This window comes from Egretta garzetta, unplaced genomic scaffold (genome assembly GCF_000687185.1).
Source record: "Egretta garzetta isolate BGI_Z169 unplaced genomic scaffold, ASM68718v1 scaffold179, whole genome shotgun sequence".
NCBI classification, from domain to species: Eukaryota; Metazoa; Chordata; class Aves; order Pelecaniformes; family Ardeidae; genus Egretta; species Egretta garzetta.
In genome coordinates this window covers 429,268-446,818 of record NW_009270001.1, presented here as the reverse complement: position 1 = coordinate 446,818, position 17,551 = coordinate 429,268, and the positions used below count along the sequence as shown (strand labels likewise).

General features: G+C 45.5%; 1 protein-coding gene across 1 annotated transcript in view; it reads left to right on the top strand.

The window, feature by feature from the left end:
- Nucleotides 1-17,409, top strand: part of LOC104134188 (tetraspanin-36-like) — a 30,073-nt gene extending 12,664 nt beyond the window's left edge. Inside the window, exons 3-8 of the mRNA XM_035903087.1 lie at nt 11,243-11,434; nt 12,281-12,355; nt 12,745-12,840; nt 13,420-13,572; nt 14,303-14,386; nt 15,809-17,409. Of these exons, the coding sequence (XP_035758980.1) occupies nt 11,243-11,434; nt 12,281-12,355; nt 12,745-12,840; nt 13,420-13,572; nt 14,303-14,386; nt 15,809-15,895 (687 nt within the window). The 3' untranslated portion in view covers nt 15,896-17,409. The remainder of the gene's footprint in view (nt 1-11,242; nt 11,435-12,280; nt 12,356-12,744; nt 12,841-13,419; nt 13,573-14,302; nt 14,387-15,808) is intronic.
- Nucleotides 17,410-17,551: the final 142 nt, after the last annotated feature.

Below are 17,551 nucleotides of genomic sequence, written 5' to 3'. Positions count from 1 at the left end.
GGGGGAAAAAAAAGCCTTCTGAGCTGGAGCTGTCACTGGACAGGGCTGATGCCAGGGCTTGGTACCGGACTTGGGCACTTTAGCATGGTCCACTTGAGCAACGCCTCGAAAAGCAAAGTTCCTCCTTATTTTTAACGACTCTGCCCCAAATCAGGAAGCAGAACTTAAACTGACTTTCAGGAAAATACACTTTGCTGTATGCGTAAGGGCCTCACGGACAAAATTAAAACGAAGATGTTGGTGCTGTGTGGTCAGGAAAGGGGAAGTGTTCACATGGTGATGCAGATATGGTGTGAGCAACTTCACCCTTTCCTGCGTGTTTCTGGGGAACAAGCTTTGTCTGTCTGTCCCCAACGGTCCCTGAGGCTGTGCAAAGGCCTGGTGGGGGGGATACAGATCCGATTCTAAATGTGCTTTGGTCTCTTTTTGAGTCTCCTCATTTGTAGCTCTCCAAAACCAGAGGTCTGATGTTGCAGAAGTGCCTCTGATAATTACAGCTGCTCGAGAGGTCCCATTTTGTCACCCCTCTGCGAGAAGTTCAGAGCTTGAGGACACTTTATCTGGGCGGAATAGAAAGCGGCTCCTTCCTCTCGTTGATGTATGAACTGGGCATTTCCTTCATTTGCCCCAAAAGCGTGGCACTGCCAAGCTGCGTTTGCTTTACTGCAGAGCTGGCAGGATCCCTTTACATCAGGAAAATCCCGACCTGCACTTTTCCTTAGGGGAGGAGGCGCGTAACTGCCATGTGGCCCTGCTCCCTTCCCTTTCAGCTGGGCAACAAGCAATATTTCAGGGCAGATTAGAGGCATCTGCCCCATTACCAGCTCTGAGAACTTTCCCCAGGCTTTAGGATTCCTTCCGCTGTGGTTTAGGAGCACTTCTTTGCTCTTCGGCTCGTGGCTCGTGAGGTGGAAGTCGCAGGGTCTGGTGGCTGAGCCAGGAACAGCTTATTAAGGAACTAAGGTGGTTCTGAAGGCAAATATTGAACTAGAGGGTGTTTTGTGTCTGCACCGGCTGTTCAGATCCAAAACAGCTTGGCAGCAGCCGATAAATCCATGCTCAGCTGAAGTTACACTCACAGCAGGCTCTTGCCCTGCAGTCGCTGTCTTGTATTTGGGGAGAATAAGAGTGGAAAGGGCGGCGCTGCTTTCTCCAAAGAGCGGTCCTGTTCTCCTCGGAGGCACGTGGTGCTCTGTAATCTTGATTAGCAACAGCACACTGACCCCAGGGCTTAAGCATTAGAAGTCAGAGGATTTGGGGCGGGATTCCTTGCTTTGCACCGGTATGCAGTGTGTCTACAAGGACATCCCGCCGCTTACGCTTTGTAGGATACGTGCTGGCTTTTAGGGATGGGAAAATAACCCTGGAGTTAGGCTTGGGGAACAGATGAAGACATGTTCAGGCAACTCGAAGGAGAACATTTATTTAATATAACTTGAAAACAAAGCCACTGAAACCAGAATCCCTTCCTGAGTGTGTGGGTTTGCAGCATGTAAAAACTGTAAGTAGATGTTGGTTTAGGGTTTGGTTTGGGTTTTTTTTTTTAATCTGTAAAAGAGAGCCATAGGTTTTCAGAGCCTTTTGGCTGCTGCGCATTTGAGGAAGAAAAAGAAAAATCAAGCGATTCCCACCATACCTGCCGAGCAGCCCTGCGGTGTGTTTTGAAGGCAAGCTGAAACATGCCCTGTAGTTGTACATCGCAGCTGAATATTTCCGTATCACGTACTTTGAGGAGTCTCCTGTGGCTTTGTGTAAGTAGGCTCAGTACAGTTTTGTCGGTTAGGTCCCACCGCTGTATCTCGCATGAAGAGACTCTGATTTAAAGGTTTTGAAATTGTGGCTAACGACTGGCACAAGATCAGTATAAGTCTCTCCCAGGGCCGTTGGTGCTGCTGGCAATCGAGGACAACTTGGTAGGGGCTCACAGCTTTGGTGGTTTTTGCTCCAATCCAAAGCCAACTTGCTGAGTTTAGTATTTTTTATTATTTTGCAAATCAATGTTTTCACAACGTGAGAGTCTGAGGGAACACAGAAATGTGTGTGCTAGGTTTTTAAATTGCCGATTGCTTTTTTTTTTTTCCCCCCCCAGTAGAAAAAAGCGGAGAAAGACTTGAAGCTGTGGGCTTCCAAGGCCTCAGAAACTAAAGGACTTCTAGGGCAGTGGGGAGCAGAGCAGAGCCGTTCATGTCCTGGAAAGCAGCTTGAAAGGCCCTGGGGGTCCTGGTGGGCACCAAGCTGACCGGGAGCCAGCAACGTGCTCTTGCTGCAAGAAAGTGGAGGGCATCTTGGGCTGCCTCAGGAGGAGTGTTGCCAGCAGTTGGAGGGAGGTGGTCCTTCCCCTCTGCTCAGCACTGGTGAGGCCACGTCTGGACCGTTGGGTCCAGTGCTGGGCTCCCCAGTAGAGACAGACATACTGGTGAGAGGGCAACGGAGATGATGAAGGGACCGGAGCATCTCTCCTGTGAGGAAAGGCTGGGAGAGCTGGGACTGTTCATCCTGGAGAAGAGAAGAATCATGGAATCATAGAATCCCAGGTTGGAAGGGACCTCAAGGATCATAGGAATCTTCTCAGGATCAACTTGTACCCATTCCCCCTTGTCTTTTCCATGTGACTCCTAGTGAAAAGGGAGTCTCCATCTTCCTTGTAGCCACCCCTTAGGTACTGGTATGTGGTGATGAGATCCCCTCTGAGCCTCCTTTGCTCCAGGCTGAACAAACCCAGCTCTCTCAGCCTATCCTCATATGGCTGAGAGAGGTTTCCCCGGCCTTGGATCACCTTGGTGGCCCTTCTCTGGAACCCCTCCAGCCTGTCCACAGCTTTTTTGTACAGCGGGGACCAGAACTGTACACAGTATTCCAGGCCTGACCAGCACTGAGTAGAGTGGGATAATGACTTCTTTATCTCTGCTGGTGATGCCCTTGTTGATGCACCCCAGCATCATGTTGGCCTAGAAGCATCCTATTGGCCTGGAAGGCTCCAGGGGATCTTACAGATGTGCACCACCTTGAAGGGAAGATGCCAAGAGGATGGAGCCAGGCTTTTCTCAGTGGTACCCAGTGACAGGACCAAAGTCAGTGGGTGTAAAATGAAACACGGGAAGTTCCATCTGAACATCAGAAAACACTTTTTCATTGTGAGGGTGACCGAGCACTGGCACAGGCTGCCCAGAAAGGTGTTGGAGTCTCCATCCTTGGAGACAGTCAAAAAACGTCTGGACGTGGTCATGGACAACGAGCTCAAGGTGGCCCTGCTTGAGCAGGGGGTTGGACCAGATGACCTCCAGAGGTTCCTTCCCACCCCAACCCTTCTGTGACCTCGTACCGCACCAGTGCATGGCCAGCCTGTCCAGCAGTGGCCAGGAGCTACGCGTGGCCAGGAGCTGCAGCACATGGTGGGTACATCCCCTCCCTAGACATTGTTGCCTGCATGGCCATCTGATGGGCATGGGAGTTTTAAACAGGAGTTGTTTAAAAGCGACCATAAAATGAAGAAGGTTTTCTCAGAAGTGCTCAGTGCCTTTGTTTTCCCCTGAAGTCACTAGAAGACCTGTTGACTCCATGGAAATGGAGTAATGCAGCAGGTAGGGAGGACTTGAAAACCTAGTGGCGAACGGGAAGAATAAAACTTGTAGTAGAGGAATGCAGCGAGGGAGCCAGAAAGAGTAATTCCCCTTGCCATGCAAGCTGGCTGTTGGGTAATAAAATAAACTATTGATGGAACAAATGTTGTGCAAACCCTTTTGAGCAGAGGATTTACTGGTCAAGGTAAATCAACCCCCTTTTTTTTTGTACACAAAATTTTTTACACACAAAAGAAACCAAAGACAAGGAGCGTCTTCTGCGTTAAGGAGGGGGTGTGCAGCTGTAATTGAGACCAGTGTTGCTTGGCGTGGATTCTAGATACGTGAGGCGTGGGGACAGCACAGTAGCAGCAAACACTTGGCAAACTAATAATTGAAGATGATATCCTACCCTGTCCTCTGGCAAATTAAAGTTGCTGAAAAGGTGGTAGCATCCCAGGGAATGGAGTTGTTGGATGTGAAGGCAGAACATCAGTATCAGGTATTGTATTGGGTGAGGTACTCTGACTTAAATCACTGCTATGCAATGATGCTGGTGGGAAAAAAAAGTGGTTTTCAGGCCTTCAAATTAACTAAAACACCTCTGTGAACTGAAGGTCTAATGAAGAACTAGAAGGGAATGGTTCAGAAAGTGTTTGTGTGGATATTGATGGTTCTTCCAGTATGTATTTGTAGTAGTTTGCTGCAGAAAACAACTGCTGTTACGCTTGAAAGATAAACAGTATTCTTTATCATACCTTTCTTTGCCCATAAAAAGTGAATGATGCTGACGCAGTCAGATCAGTCCAAGTTTCGTGCTGCGGCAGATGTTAGTGCTGGCCCTGGGAAAGTCCCGTCTGGTGTGGGAGAAATGCCGTTAAAGTCTCATTGTCTGCCTTCTTTTACTGTATAGAGGATGCGTCTGGCTGAATGCACTTGTTTGGGTGAATTTGCAATTTAACCTGTTCTTGCAGCTTTTCCTTTTAGCACTACAGCCTTTTAAAAAGAAAATCCTATGCTGGTCCACGTTAACAGACCAAATGATCAAATCAACACTCTGAAATTGGAGGATGCTGGGAGAAACCTTCCAAAAAACCCCACAAAACCTCAAAACAACAAACGCTTCCCTTTAACTTCATAGCTAGTAGTTTGGCTCTTGTGCTGTATTGTATTTAGGTTTTGTGGGAGGAGGAAAGAAGCCTACGCTGATAAATGAAAATGAACACAAACTCCTGTTCCCAGCCATCACGTAAGGTCAACTTTCTAAAACAAAGAAGGGAAGGTGGAAAAGTATCTGTTCTGCTTGACTGATGGATGCAAATTTAGTATTTTTTTTTTCTTTTTCAGAGTAATTGTATAGAGGGAAGTTTACGGGGCCCCTTCTATGGCTGTGACACTGAAAATGTCATGAAGTATTTTCATGGCTCTAAGTCTCTCTAGAAGGGCTGGGGCTCATGGTCATCGGCATATTAAAAATTCCCCTTCTGATGGTGGGACACAAGGTAAAAATCGTAGAATCATAGAATGGTTTGGGTTGGAAGGGACCTTAAAGATCATCTAGTTCCAACCCCCCTGCCATGGGCAGGGACACATTCTGTTATACCAGGTTGCTCAAAGACCTGTCCAACCTGGCCCTGAACACTTCCAGGGAAAGGGCATCCACAACTTCTCTGGGCAACCTGTGCCAGTGCCTCACCACCCTTAGAGTGAAGAATTTCATCCTTATATCTAATCTAAATCGCCCCTCTTTCAGTTTAAAGCCATAACCCTTTGTCCTATCCCTACAGGCCCTTGTAAAAAGTTCCTCTCCAGCTGTCTTGTAGGCCCCTTCAGGTACTGAAAGGCGGCAATAAGGTCTCTCTGCAGCCTTCTCTTTCCAGGCTGAACAACCCCAACTCTCTCAGCCTGTCCTCATAGCAGAGCTGTTCCATCCTTCTGATCGCCTTTGTGGCCTCCTCTGGCCCCACTCCAACAGGTCCACGTCTGTCCTGTGCTGAGGACCCCAGAGCTGGACGCAGGGCTGCAGGGGGGGTCTTGTGAGAATGGAGTAGAGGGGGAGAATGACCTCCCTTGACCTGCTGGTCATGCTGCTTTTGCTGCAGCCCAGGGTACCATTGGCTTTCTGGCCTTCAGGGACACGTTGCTGGGTCATGTTGAGCTTCTCATCAACCAACAACCCCAAGTCCTTCTCCTCAGGACTGCTTTCAATCCATTCTCCACCCAGCCTGTATTTGTGCTGGGGATTGCCCCAACCCATGTGCAGGACCTTGCACTTGGCCTTCTTGAACTTCATGAGATTTGCCCAGGCCCACCTCTCAGGCCTGTCAAGGTCCCTCTGGATGGCATCCCCGCCCCTCAGGCACGTCAACCACACCACACAGCTCGGTGTCATCTGCAAACTCGCTGTAAAGTAAAGTAAAGAAAGTAATTCTGGCGTTAGGTCCTGGAACGATGCGAGCTGTGGTGGGTGAGACAGCAGAGATGGTCGCACTTTTGTCGCTCAGCTGTGAAAAGGGGCTTTCCTGCAAAATTTCCATTTACCTCATCTCTTCAGCTTGTCCTATGGGTATCGTTGTAAAGAAATACCAGCAGCATTTCCTGGAGACCCAGTGAGTCAGCCGGGGATGTTTGGGGAAGAAGGGGTAAAGATAGGATGTTCTGCTTGCCATCGCTGGCCGACCAGAGCAATGTGCAGGCAGCGACGCAGCCCCACAGACCAGGTGAACAGGTTTTCCCATATCAGCCTTGCATCACCCCTTGGCTGCTGGTGCTGGGGTTTGTGCCAGCTGCATTGGGCCAAGCGTCTCTGTGCATCACATGATCCTATTCTGCGCCGAATTAAAAAAAAAATTGTGAAGAACAATAACAATTTCTAGTGTGAATTTCTTGGAATAATCCTGGCAACCTCATGTATCATTTTAGATGTGTTTGAGAAGGTGTTTGACTAATCATGAGGAAGGAATTATTTGATCTCTTCCTCCCCAAAAGTAATTGCTTAAACAAAAGGCTTAAAACGTGAAAGTTGGTGGGGGTTTTTTGAGATCTAACAGAAACCTGTTTAATCAGGTGTACTTTACACTTTTTACTCTTGACTTAAGGTCTAACCAGCAGTGCAAAGGACATTTCTTGTTGTCCTTCTTTTCTAGAGAAGTTTCATCTTCAATCTAGGAATGAGCTGAAGATTTTGCAATGTTGGGGGAAAATCCCTCCACCAGATTTTGAACTTGCCTTAAGTACTGGGAAGGCTTAAGGGGAGAGCTCAGAGATTTGTGTTCTGAAATATTTTTCTTCCCCACTTTCCAAGTTTAGCTCTGGGACTCATCTGGAAAAATAAAAGAGGGAACAGATAGTTACCTGAAATGCCTTCCAATCCTGAGTGACCCTGCTCTTCAGGCTTCAAAATCTTCACTTTGAATTAAAATCTATGTGTGAAGTTGTGGCTGTTTCTCACTTTGTGGGGAAAAATCTGAACTTCCTTTAAGCCGGGTCTTTACCCAAAGTCTTCTATTTTTACCTCATTACACTTCCTTTTTCTGCTTAGAAGCAGAAGTTCAGAAATGATAACAGACCTCTTGCTGGCTGTGTTTCATCTCTGACCAGAACCCAAACAATCCTGAATGTTGAAATAAAACCTGCTGTGATAGTGCCAGTCTGTATCTGCATTGATAAAGTTTGGACAAGAATCTCCTTGAACTCAACGCTGGACCCTCTGATGTTGGCTTACTGTCTTGGTGCTTTGCTAGTCCTGGCTTTGTAGAACTTCTGTGAATTGGCTTTACAATGTGGTCCTGAATTTGTGGTAGCAACAAGGCTTTTTTATTTTCCCACAGTTGGTCCATATTTAGCATTTCCTGTATGTGCTTCCTTTGCATTGTGTGTTGAGCACGCTGAAAATAGGTAGAAACCTGGGCGTAAAGTAGAGAGGAGAGCTAAAGAACGTTGTCTAAATCGTTTGCAGAAGTACAATGGAAATATTAGAGGATTCTTTTGTGTAAAACATCCTGTAGGAAGATTAAATTATGAAGCAGACTGTCTATAGGCTGTACTTTAGAAGTACAGGCCTACTGGCAAAAGCTAGGACTGGAGTTACGCAAAAGAGCAGGGCTTCACGTCCTCTGAATATGACAAACGATTAACTTTGCACTTTGCACATTAACTTTTACACATTAACCAAGTCACAAGGCTGTTCCGTTGTGCACGTTTTGGCATGACATTGCTGCTGAATGCAGATGACTCATTTACTTGCCAGAAACATGGCTTATGCTTTATTTGTACCCTGGCTGTTCAGTCTGTGCTGCCTTTCCTGCGGTAAAGTCACCCCTGCTCCCTTTCCCCAGGGACTCCTTTCCTCCATCGTGAACCTTTCTGAGGGTCTCACGGTCCTTCTGGTTTTCTCCTGGGGCTGTGGGCGCTCAGGGGTTGATGACAACCGTGGTGGGACATCCCCACCCTGCGTGCTGAGCTGCACCAAAGGCCGATGGCCTCAGGAAAAACCTTCTTCTTGGTGGCTGTGCCCAGATGCAAGCGCCTGGTTTCAAAGTACGCATGCAGGAGGCTTCATGCTGCTAGTGGCCAGCTCCACCTTTGGTTTAGGGTGACTACCTGGGAGTACTTTCTCTAGCCTGGAATTTGTAAAGCCATTAACACGGCTCTGTGTTAGGTTTGTGGTGATGGCAGCAGCAGAGAGACCAAGGATGAGGTGATTTTGGGGTACAAACACAGTGGCTGGGAGCATCGCCATGTTGTGTCTGTATTCATGGTGGAGGATTATGACTTGGTGCATGCTGGGGAGTCATGGTGCACCTGCCTGAAATGTCCCAACAACCTGAGAAACCAGGATACCGTTACTCTCCAGCCGTACCCACGTTTACCAGGAAGGCTTTAAAGCTTAGCAACAAATGCAGTCAGGGGTTACAGTCAGGATGGAAGGACCAACAAGAACTACAGAAATATTCGTGCAATGCTTCTAGCCATGCATGGCGTTCAGTAGAGAGAAATTTTTAAGTCAACCCAGAGCATGACGCTGTTCCTGCCATGGTCACTTGGATGTTTTCCACAGCTTCTGTGGGAGCAGGGGCCAAACTCTGAACCATTTTAGGAACTTCATGGGCTGCTTTCTCAGCTGGTGCTGGCCCAGCCGAGTGGTTAATAACAGCCCCTGCATCCCATCTTGAATCTTGTGTCCTGAGTGACTGCGATTGATTCAGAAGTCAGGATGCTGCATTCATTAGGTTCAGGATATTAACACTGCACAAAAGCTACGAAAGAATAAGGAAAAAGTTATAAACTATAAACATTTTTTTTTCCCAGGAGGCTCTGTTTTCCCCTGCAAACCTCCAAAGCCTTCCAGAGGGAGCTCACCTGGAGGAAGGGCACAGAAAGCTCCATCACTTTGGCTTTGCTGCAATAAGTTGGTTTTGCTTCTGGTTGTTCTAGAGATGGCAGTGGGAAGCAGAGTTTCCCTGTGGGCCTCTGAGTTTCCAAGTTTCTCTGACACTTTCAGGGAGATGCTACTTTTTTTTTCCTTAGAAATGTTTTAACTTGGATAAACTATCCAATTTAACTCCTTAGGGTCACTTTTTAGCATCTCTTTCAAATAACATACATCTTTTAGTCCAGCAAATGGAAAAGTGACTTTGTATTTTTTCCAGATGAAGAATACTGAAGTAAAACTTTATTTTTTTTAATGATAAATTAAAAGCAAACAAATTCTATTGCGGATTACTCCATCTTAAACCCAGGAGCAGAGCTGCTTGTACTGTAGTAGTTTGAGCCAGGAAGAAGCCCTTACAAGTTCCTAGTGATTCTGCATTGCTTTCACTGGGTTTGGGGCCAATTTGGCTAAACATGGTGCTCGATAGTCCTAGAAAATATTAGCAAGAAAGGATATATTGGGCAAATCCTCTCATCACATTTTCTCCATGATGACGGATAGTTCACCCAAGAGTGTTGCTTCCTCCTCCATGGCTGCCCTTGCCCAGATAATGCTGTTCCAGAGGGGAGAATAGGTGGACAGTCGCACATGCATCCAGCTTTCCAGGTCAGAAAGACGGGATGCGCTTTTTGAGTCGTACGCCTTGCTCTTTTTGCATGATCGAAGGCAAGGCAAGATGGAGGTGCAATGTCCCCAGCCCCACCTTTGGCGCTGCTACCACTCCAGAGACTTGGGACTTCTCCTGTCTCGCTTTCTGTACAGTGTTGGAGAAGGAAGAGGTGAGGTTGCTCACAGTGGTGAAGTGAGAAGGCGATGGTGCCCTTTGAGTGGTCTCATCCTTTCCCTGCATCCCAAACAAGGGGTAGGAGGAAGAAGCCCTGGTCGCTGTATGCCTGCAGACAGGGAAATTGGATTTTCCTCAATGAGAGGAAAAGTTAAAGGAAGTTTTAGGAACTGCTTTAATCATTAGCACTGCCTGAAAACCCAATGCATGTGGAGAAGAAAAAAAAAAGCCTCTTCAGAACCTTCCATATCTGAGCCCCAACACTGCAGGATCTTGCATGACGTGTACTAAATATCTCTTAAGGGTTAGTTTGATCCTGGTTTCATCACTTGGTGCATCCGATCCTGGTAATTTTGAGGTACAGGCAGCGTCCAGGAATGCAAGTGTGGTGTGGGATGAGCGCTGTCTGAAACGAAGGGCATCCCCTGCACTTGGAGGTAATTGAAGGGCAGGCAGCAGACCTGGCTGGAGGGGAAGGAGCCAAACAAGGTAAAGGAATTAGCAAGTCCTAGCTCCAGTGTGAGGACTGTTTGATTTAATTAAAATGTCTAGCACTGGGGGAAGTAATGAACTGTTTGTAAGCTGCATGATGAAATCCAGCTGTAGCCTGTTGAAAACACACAGACTGGTTTCCCTCAAGTTTCCAGAATGTGAGTACAGACAGTGCTTCATTTTTACAAGCGTAGTCTTGCACCTGCAGGATTATAGAGGGTGGATGAGCTGTTGTAACTCGAGAGAGAATGGGGTTTTTTACACCATTGGTGAGGCATTGCTGAGTCTGTCAGTGTTATTTCCAGGGCTGTACCCAGTTCTGTGGATAAAAGCCTTCAATCTCCAGGGCTGCTAGCTGGACAGCAGCCCCCGGTGCGCTGTATGTTGGCCTCAATTGGCAAAAACATCCTTTTGGAGAAGAGTTTATTTTAGAGGATGCAGAAATCTGTTTCCTCCAGGAAAAGGAGGGACTGTGTTTTGCTGAGATCAAGAACATTTGTGCACGTCTTAGTGGGTTGATGCTCTTGTGAGCGCGGAAAGGATGAGTTTTTCCTCAAAAAAAGCCCCAAACCAAAAACCTGCCGCTGTGGTGATCATCTTAAAAGTTGATCCTTCCCAATGCAGTGTTAGGTGGGATGTAGGTGATCTTGGGTAGGAAGTGTGAACTTGTCCTTCTGCTGAAATACTGGCTGATGCACATTGATAGACTCCCGGGTTTCAGCTCGGCTGAAGCGGTGCTTCCTTAGTAGAGGAGCGATTCACAAGAAAGTGAATTTTGTCTTCTCCGTGTTAAAGTTCGAACGGGTAGCTAGTTTCAGATGCAGCTTTTTTTTTTTTCTAGATCTTTGCATAATGTAGACATTACTTCTAAAGTTGAAACGTTAATTGCACTGTCACAAAAAGGTCCGTATTTACTTTCCCAGGCAGATGCTTAGTAAATAACTGCTAATAACTTTCTTTATTGCATTTCAGGGAGCAGCAGCTGGTCTCAGCTATGTTGGGGCATATGTCTTTAACACCTACAAGAGCTATGACAACTTTCTGCAGGACAAGTATGCTCTGTTGCCAGCCATGATCATTATTTGCGTCGCTGTGGTAATGTTCGTCATTGGGTTGATCGGCTGCTGTGCCACCTTCCGGGAGTCTCGAGTTGGTCTAGGGCTGGTAAGTGTTGCACGTTCTTGCATGTCCTCATCTTCACCCTGTTGCATGGTATGGGTGGTGCTACACCATACCTTCTCAGGATGTACAGAACAGAAAGTAAAACATTATTTTGAAATATACTGCTGAAGCACCGCTTCCTCGCGGGAGCGATGCACTGCTGTGACGCACTGATTGATGGTGAGTGAGGTGCAGGCTAAATTATTAGTTGCACTGCCTTGTACAGGCAAGTCCCTGCAGTCATGGGCAGCTTCATGGCTCTGCCTCAGCTAGCTTGCCGGGAAGAAGCGTGGAGAGTGGCCAGTTTTGTGAAGAAGGGTGATGGTGAGGGAACAGGAGATGTGAATTGCCAAAGCAAGCAAGCGCAAAACAAAAAAAAGTATTTTTCCATGGACTTTAGTTCTCTGAATCCTGAAAGTATGCCCCCACTTCTTCTAGACATTTTAAAAACCCAGAAAGGTTCAAGCTGAGTAACTTCAGGCCCTCAGGTCATGCCGTGAAGGCAATATGAGCTCAGCAAGCAGTGCCCAACGTACCTAACTAAGCTGCTGCTGGTTTGTTTGTGCAGTGTCCTGTTCAACGGCCGCCTTGTGAAGTGTTTTGTAGGCTCTTCCCACAGATCGCATCGTGGAGGTGTTCAGGAGGCTGCCTACATTGGGCACAGATCCTGTGGAACCATGGTCATAATCCCAGACATGCGCAGTAATCATTTTCTGGAAACTATTTTGGTTAGGGAGGCAACAACAGATAACAATAACTTACCACTATAAATTAACGTGAATGGGTAATGTGCAGTTGAACTCAAATGCTGTGGAATTCTTCCTTACAGTCTCTCTCTCTTAATTTCAGTTCTTGGCCATTATCCTGGTTATCTTTATTGCAGAAGTATCCGCTTTTGTCCTGGGATTTGTTTACAGGGAAAAGGTAAGCAAAGAATTAGTATCTCTGTATTAACCTAAAAGTAAAGAATAGATCTTGTGGTGTTAGAGCATTCCAGCATATCCAGTTTTCTTGCACTACACCCCAATCTGCAGGGAATGGGGATGGCACCATCTGCAGGCATCACAACAATCTCTAAGTTGGATTAAACCGTTGTTGATGCTCTCCCATCAGAAGAGGCTAGCTTCTATCCAGGAACGTGATTCTGCTTAAGCGCTACCTGCATTTTATCTAAAACATCACTTTGGTTTTATTTTTTAATTTTTTTTTTCCCCTTGACTTAGTTGGGATACAGATCTTTTGCAGTTTCCACTAGATAAAATTCTTAGCTCTCATGTTAAAACAATATGTATTTTTTTTTCCTCTCTAAATAGGTAAAAACTGACGTGCAAGGCACAATGCACTCAGTCTTTGGGAAGTATGATGGGAAAAACGCGGAGTCTTCTGTTGTGGATTACTTGCAAGAACATGTAAGAAAACATTTAAATTGTCCTGAGAATTATTTAGAAAAGAACAATTGGGTCCTAAGCAAGGAATTTGGGCTGGGAAGGGAGAGGAAGAGGGTCAGTGTGGTTGCATCCTGGAACTCAGCTCTGCAGTGGTCTTTAGCGTCTGATTCTCCAAGGCATTTGAGGGTGCTCCCCACTTTGCAGGGTTGGCATTTTTCAGGCTCCTGGTGTGAAGTTCATGTAAATGAATTATCTTGTTGATGCGAGCGGCCTTTGGATCAGAGCAAATGAGGACATGTGAGTAACTGCTGCTGAGAGCCCTGTACCATAAAATAGAAAGATGACAGAAGACTCTATCCTGCAACCTGTCACTTTAATATCAGAGCTTGCACAAAGAATAAACTATTAAGGAGGTAATAGTGTACAAAGGGAAGTTGATCTAATATATCTGCTACTATTTTCCTGAAATACTGCGACTTGTACATCTGCTGCATGCTGTGGGCAGCTCCTGCCCGGTGTGCGTAAGAGGTGTTCAATCCAATGTTAGCATTTGAGGTCATATATATTCATACATCCTTGTAACTATCCTGTGTTTGGCAGCTTCATTGTTGTGGGGTAAAGAACTACAGCGACTGGACGACCACGCAGTGGTTTAATTCCACCGGTAACAACAGCGTCCCTCTGAGCTGCTGCAGGCAAGACATGAAGAACTGCACGGGGCGTCTGGATCAGCCACAGGAACTCAACACGCGGGTGAGGAGAAAGGGCACAGTTTCACAACTAGGCCATGATCATTCTCAACCAGCCAACCAGCCAGAACCAATGAGGAAAGCACTTTAGACAGGGTTTAGGGACAACTTTGTCCAATTCCTTTCAGCATTTTTTCCCCCAAACCCTTCCATCCCTGTGGTTTTCCTCTAGCTATCTTCCTTCTCATATTATTCTATAGAAGCTCCTAGGTGATGAAGGAGGGGCACCAGTCTGGATTTTTGGTCTTGCCTGCTGGTAGCAGTCCTCCATTTCGTGTTGCCACAGAAGCAACGTGACAAGGCCAGAGTGCTAGCTATGGGCACGTAGTTCAAACAGACCTGGGGTAGAGGAAAAGACTCTTCCAGGACTGACCATGAATCTGGAGAATCACATACCAGGTTCTTCGGTCTGGGGCACAAGCCCAAAAATTGCCTTTTGTAGATACCATTTGCTGGTCTTCTTGGCTCTGAGTTCTGGGGGCTTCTTTAAGTGACCCGAGCCAGAGGAGATTCTAAGAAGCAGCAAATATCAGTGTCTCTCCCCAAGGAAGAGGTGAAAAACAAGCCATCGGGTCTGGAAGACAGGAATGGAAGCCCTCAGGTCTGCAGTGGTTGGTTAGTCAGGCCTCACAAGGTCCTGCTTCCTCTTAAGCATCGGGGAGGAAAAAAAGCCAAAAAACCATCCAGCTGAATTATATCTTCTGATTTGTTTTCACCCATCTCTTTCATGGCAGGGCTGCGCAGAGGAAGTGGAGTCTGGGCTGCAGAGTGTTATCAGCTACGCTATGCTTGTAATCCTGGGGTTTGCCATTGTAAAGGTAAACGTTTCATCTCTTCCCTCATGGAGAATAATACTGTTTATCCTTTGATCCCAGGGCTTTTTCTTCTACCATGTCCTATTAGCCTGCAGCCTTTTCCTGGCTCTGACGTAGACCCAGTCCTCTGTTCCTCACTTGTTTTCTTCCAACTTCCTCCATTTCATCTGCCTGATGATAAGGGGAGGAATCCAAAAAGCTAGTAGGAGATTTGGGATGGCAAGTCAACAGAGCATCCATCTTTGTCATTTGGTAGGAAGTACAAAAAGCTGGGTGCACTAAAAGGCCTCGCTCTAGAATTCCTTATTAAATCCACCAGCTTTGCTATATTTAATTGGGATTTAAAACGTTGCTCATCGAGGTTTGTTTTTAGGTATAACTCAGTGAATAGTCCTGTGCTTAAAGACCTGGATTCAAAATGGGCTAGAAATATGACTAGGAATGAAACCGGTGGGACTATTTATAGACTTGTCAAATTGCATTAAATGAAACGTGAAACCAGATCATCTTGTGGGTGAAAACTAGATTTGAAAAGCCCTGACGTGAAACTCCTTGCAATTGGCACATCACAAAGTTGAGTAGGCATTTCTTCAAAGATTTGACCCATAAATTTTAGCCTGCTAGCTTGTCATTGTTCCCTGTTCCTGTTCTCCAAGATTAGTAACCTGTTCCTTGTTGACAGAGATTTGAACCATTTAATAACAGTAAAGTGTTTTTTTCTTTTAATATCTGCTCTCTGTAGAAGAGTGGCTGTGAGTGAGCCGGTGCAGAGCACTTGCTGCTTAACATCCTACTCCTGAACTCAATGCAGAAGCCAAAAACCTGTCTAGATGACATCTTAGGACTGGGGCTTGACTTAGTTAAACTTTTCTTTTCTTAATTTTGGCCCTGGCAGAGAAGTGATTGTTTACAGGATTTGATCTCGTGGGCTTAAATGGCTCAGCAATGTTGTTTCCATTATTTCCCTTCATGTAAAAGTGATGAGTTCTACACTCCCATTAAATGTCCCGTTACTGTTTGTGATGAACCCTCCCACCAGGATCTCTCCCGTGATCATCTCTAAAGATTGCCTTAGCGTATTCTGCACTATCTTTATTTGCATATTTTATATGCATAAATATCTTACAGAACTCATTTAAAATGCTTTCACTGATTTTTTTCCCACAGTAAGATAACTGGGAATTCATGCGGTTGTGTAAATTAATGTGAGAAACCAGGGATGATAAAGCTGAGCTGGAACTATTATTGGAAATTGATATGCAAGAAAAAAAAAATCACTTTCTGTAGATGTGTTTTCTAAGTGTTTTTTAATACGAAAAGAATGTCCTTGCTATGATGATGAAGTCTAGTGAACATACAGGTGTTGGGTCCGATGACTGAAACAAAATACAGCAGAACTAAGTCTCTCTCTCCTCTCTTTTTCAGTTCTTTGGCATGCTGAGTGTCTGCGTGCTTACTTGCAAGAGAGAAGACAGTGGATATCAGCCTCTCTACTCGGGGGTGTTTGCTTAATAAAATATAAAGATCACTTTTTTTTTTTTCTTCCTGATGATAAAATAGACTTGTAAAGATGGACGCTAAAGGACAATTTGTGACCTTCTTGCTAAGTATTTTACTTTATGTACATGAAACAAAACATTGTGTATTGACTTGGGAAAGTTTCTTGCAGATGACATGAAATGGCAATTTACAGTAACGTACCCTGACCTTGCATACCACAGCTTTCTGTAAGGTTATCATGGATTTGGATTTGTGACTTTAGGCAGCACCAGACTCCAGGAAGAATCTTTCTTCTGCAGTTCTTTCTCCTACCCTGAAAACATGCAAAAGAAATGTTATTTTTAATCACTAAACTGATTAAGACTGCAAGGAGGGGTTTCAGTTGTCTGCAAAAAAACATCAGGTGATTCCCGTGGCGTGGTTAAACAGCAAAAAAAACTTTTGAACGCCAGGTTCAAATATTCTTCATAAGCACGGGGAGTAAGAATATGTTTTCTCTATATTTGACGGTGTTTCTATTTTTTTTTTTTTCTCCTTCTTATGGTCATATGTTGTAATTCAGTTTCCTGCAGAGGTTGTTAGTGCAAGACACCCCCGTGTTTCAAGTCTAGAACAGACATTTGAGTTGTTTTTTGAAGCAGCTGGCAAATGTGAACGATCCCAGGTTAGGAAGGGACGTGTGTCTTGAGCTTTTGGGCTCAGGACAGGTCTCTTTGGCTTGGTTTTTTTTTTGTCTTTTTTTTTTAATTATTATTATTTGACATTAAAAATTGCTTATGAAGCAGGGCTTTTGATTTTTTTTTTCTCCTTTTACTGCTGCATTTATGGTTTGTCTCGGGACCTACTATGTCTCTCCATTTAATGTAGAAGTTGCAAGAGTTATTGAGATGAATACAGGCTGGGAGATGGGAGTCACCAGACACGTCGGCACGGTGTGGTTGCGTCCGCAGGACTGCTGGAGGGGTTAGTGCTGCCGTCCCTGCGCCACGGAATGTCTGACTGCTTTTCACCACTAAAAAACATGATGATGCATTCTTGTACCAAGCAATTTCAATTAACCTCGGCTGGCGGCATCATGCGACTCCTTGTTTGCCGGTTTTCCTTAAAGGTCTGCCGAATGCAGTCGCTTCTTGGATTGCATCGCTGCTTTAAACATGGTCCTTCCTGAACACGTTTGTATGTTAAATCTGCTTCCCAGTTCTTCAGGGTTTCTTTGGTTGTTTTTAAAGCTGTGATGTGGGGAGGGAGGGAACACGGAGCTATTCCTCATTAGGGAATTGTGGCAAAGCAACAGTGGGTTGGCTTGGTTTTTCTTCGGAGAGGTAAGCACGCTATCCTTAGCGATAAAACTTTTGTAGCTAATTAGAAGAAAAGGAGTTTGGGGTAAATGTAAGCTTTTTATTTATCTTTTTTTTTTTTCGCCTCCGCCCCGAAAAGAAAGCAAGGGGTGATGATGATGGGGTCATACCAGTACGGGTATGTTGAAAAGTGACCTAATTTTGTTGAGGGCTTTGTTTTCTGTTGAATGCCGAAATAAACTTAATTTATATAACCAATTAAGAAACGCTGTGAGGGTCTGCTTTTGTGGGTGGTGGTTTTTTTTTCTTTCCGTTGGTGGAATCCCCGTCCCTGGGAGGGAACCGCAGCCGCAGGCCTCTCCCCTCAGCG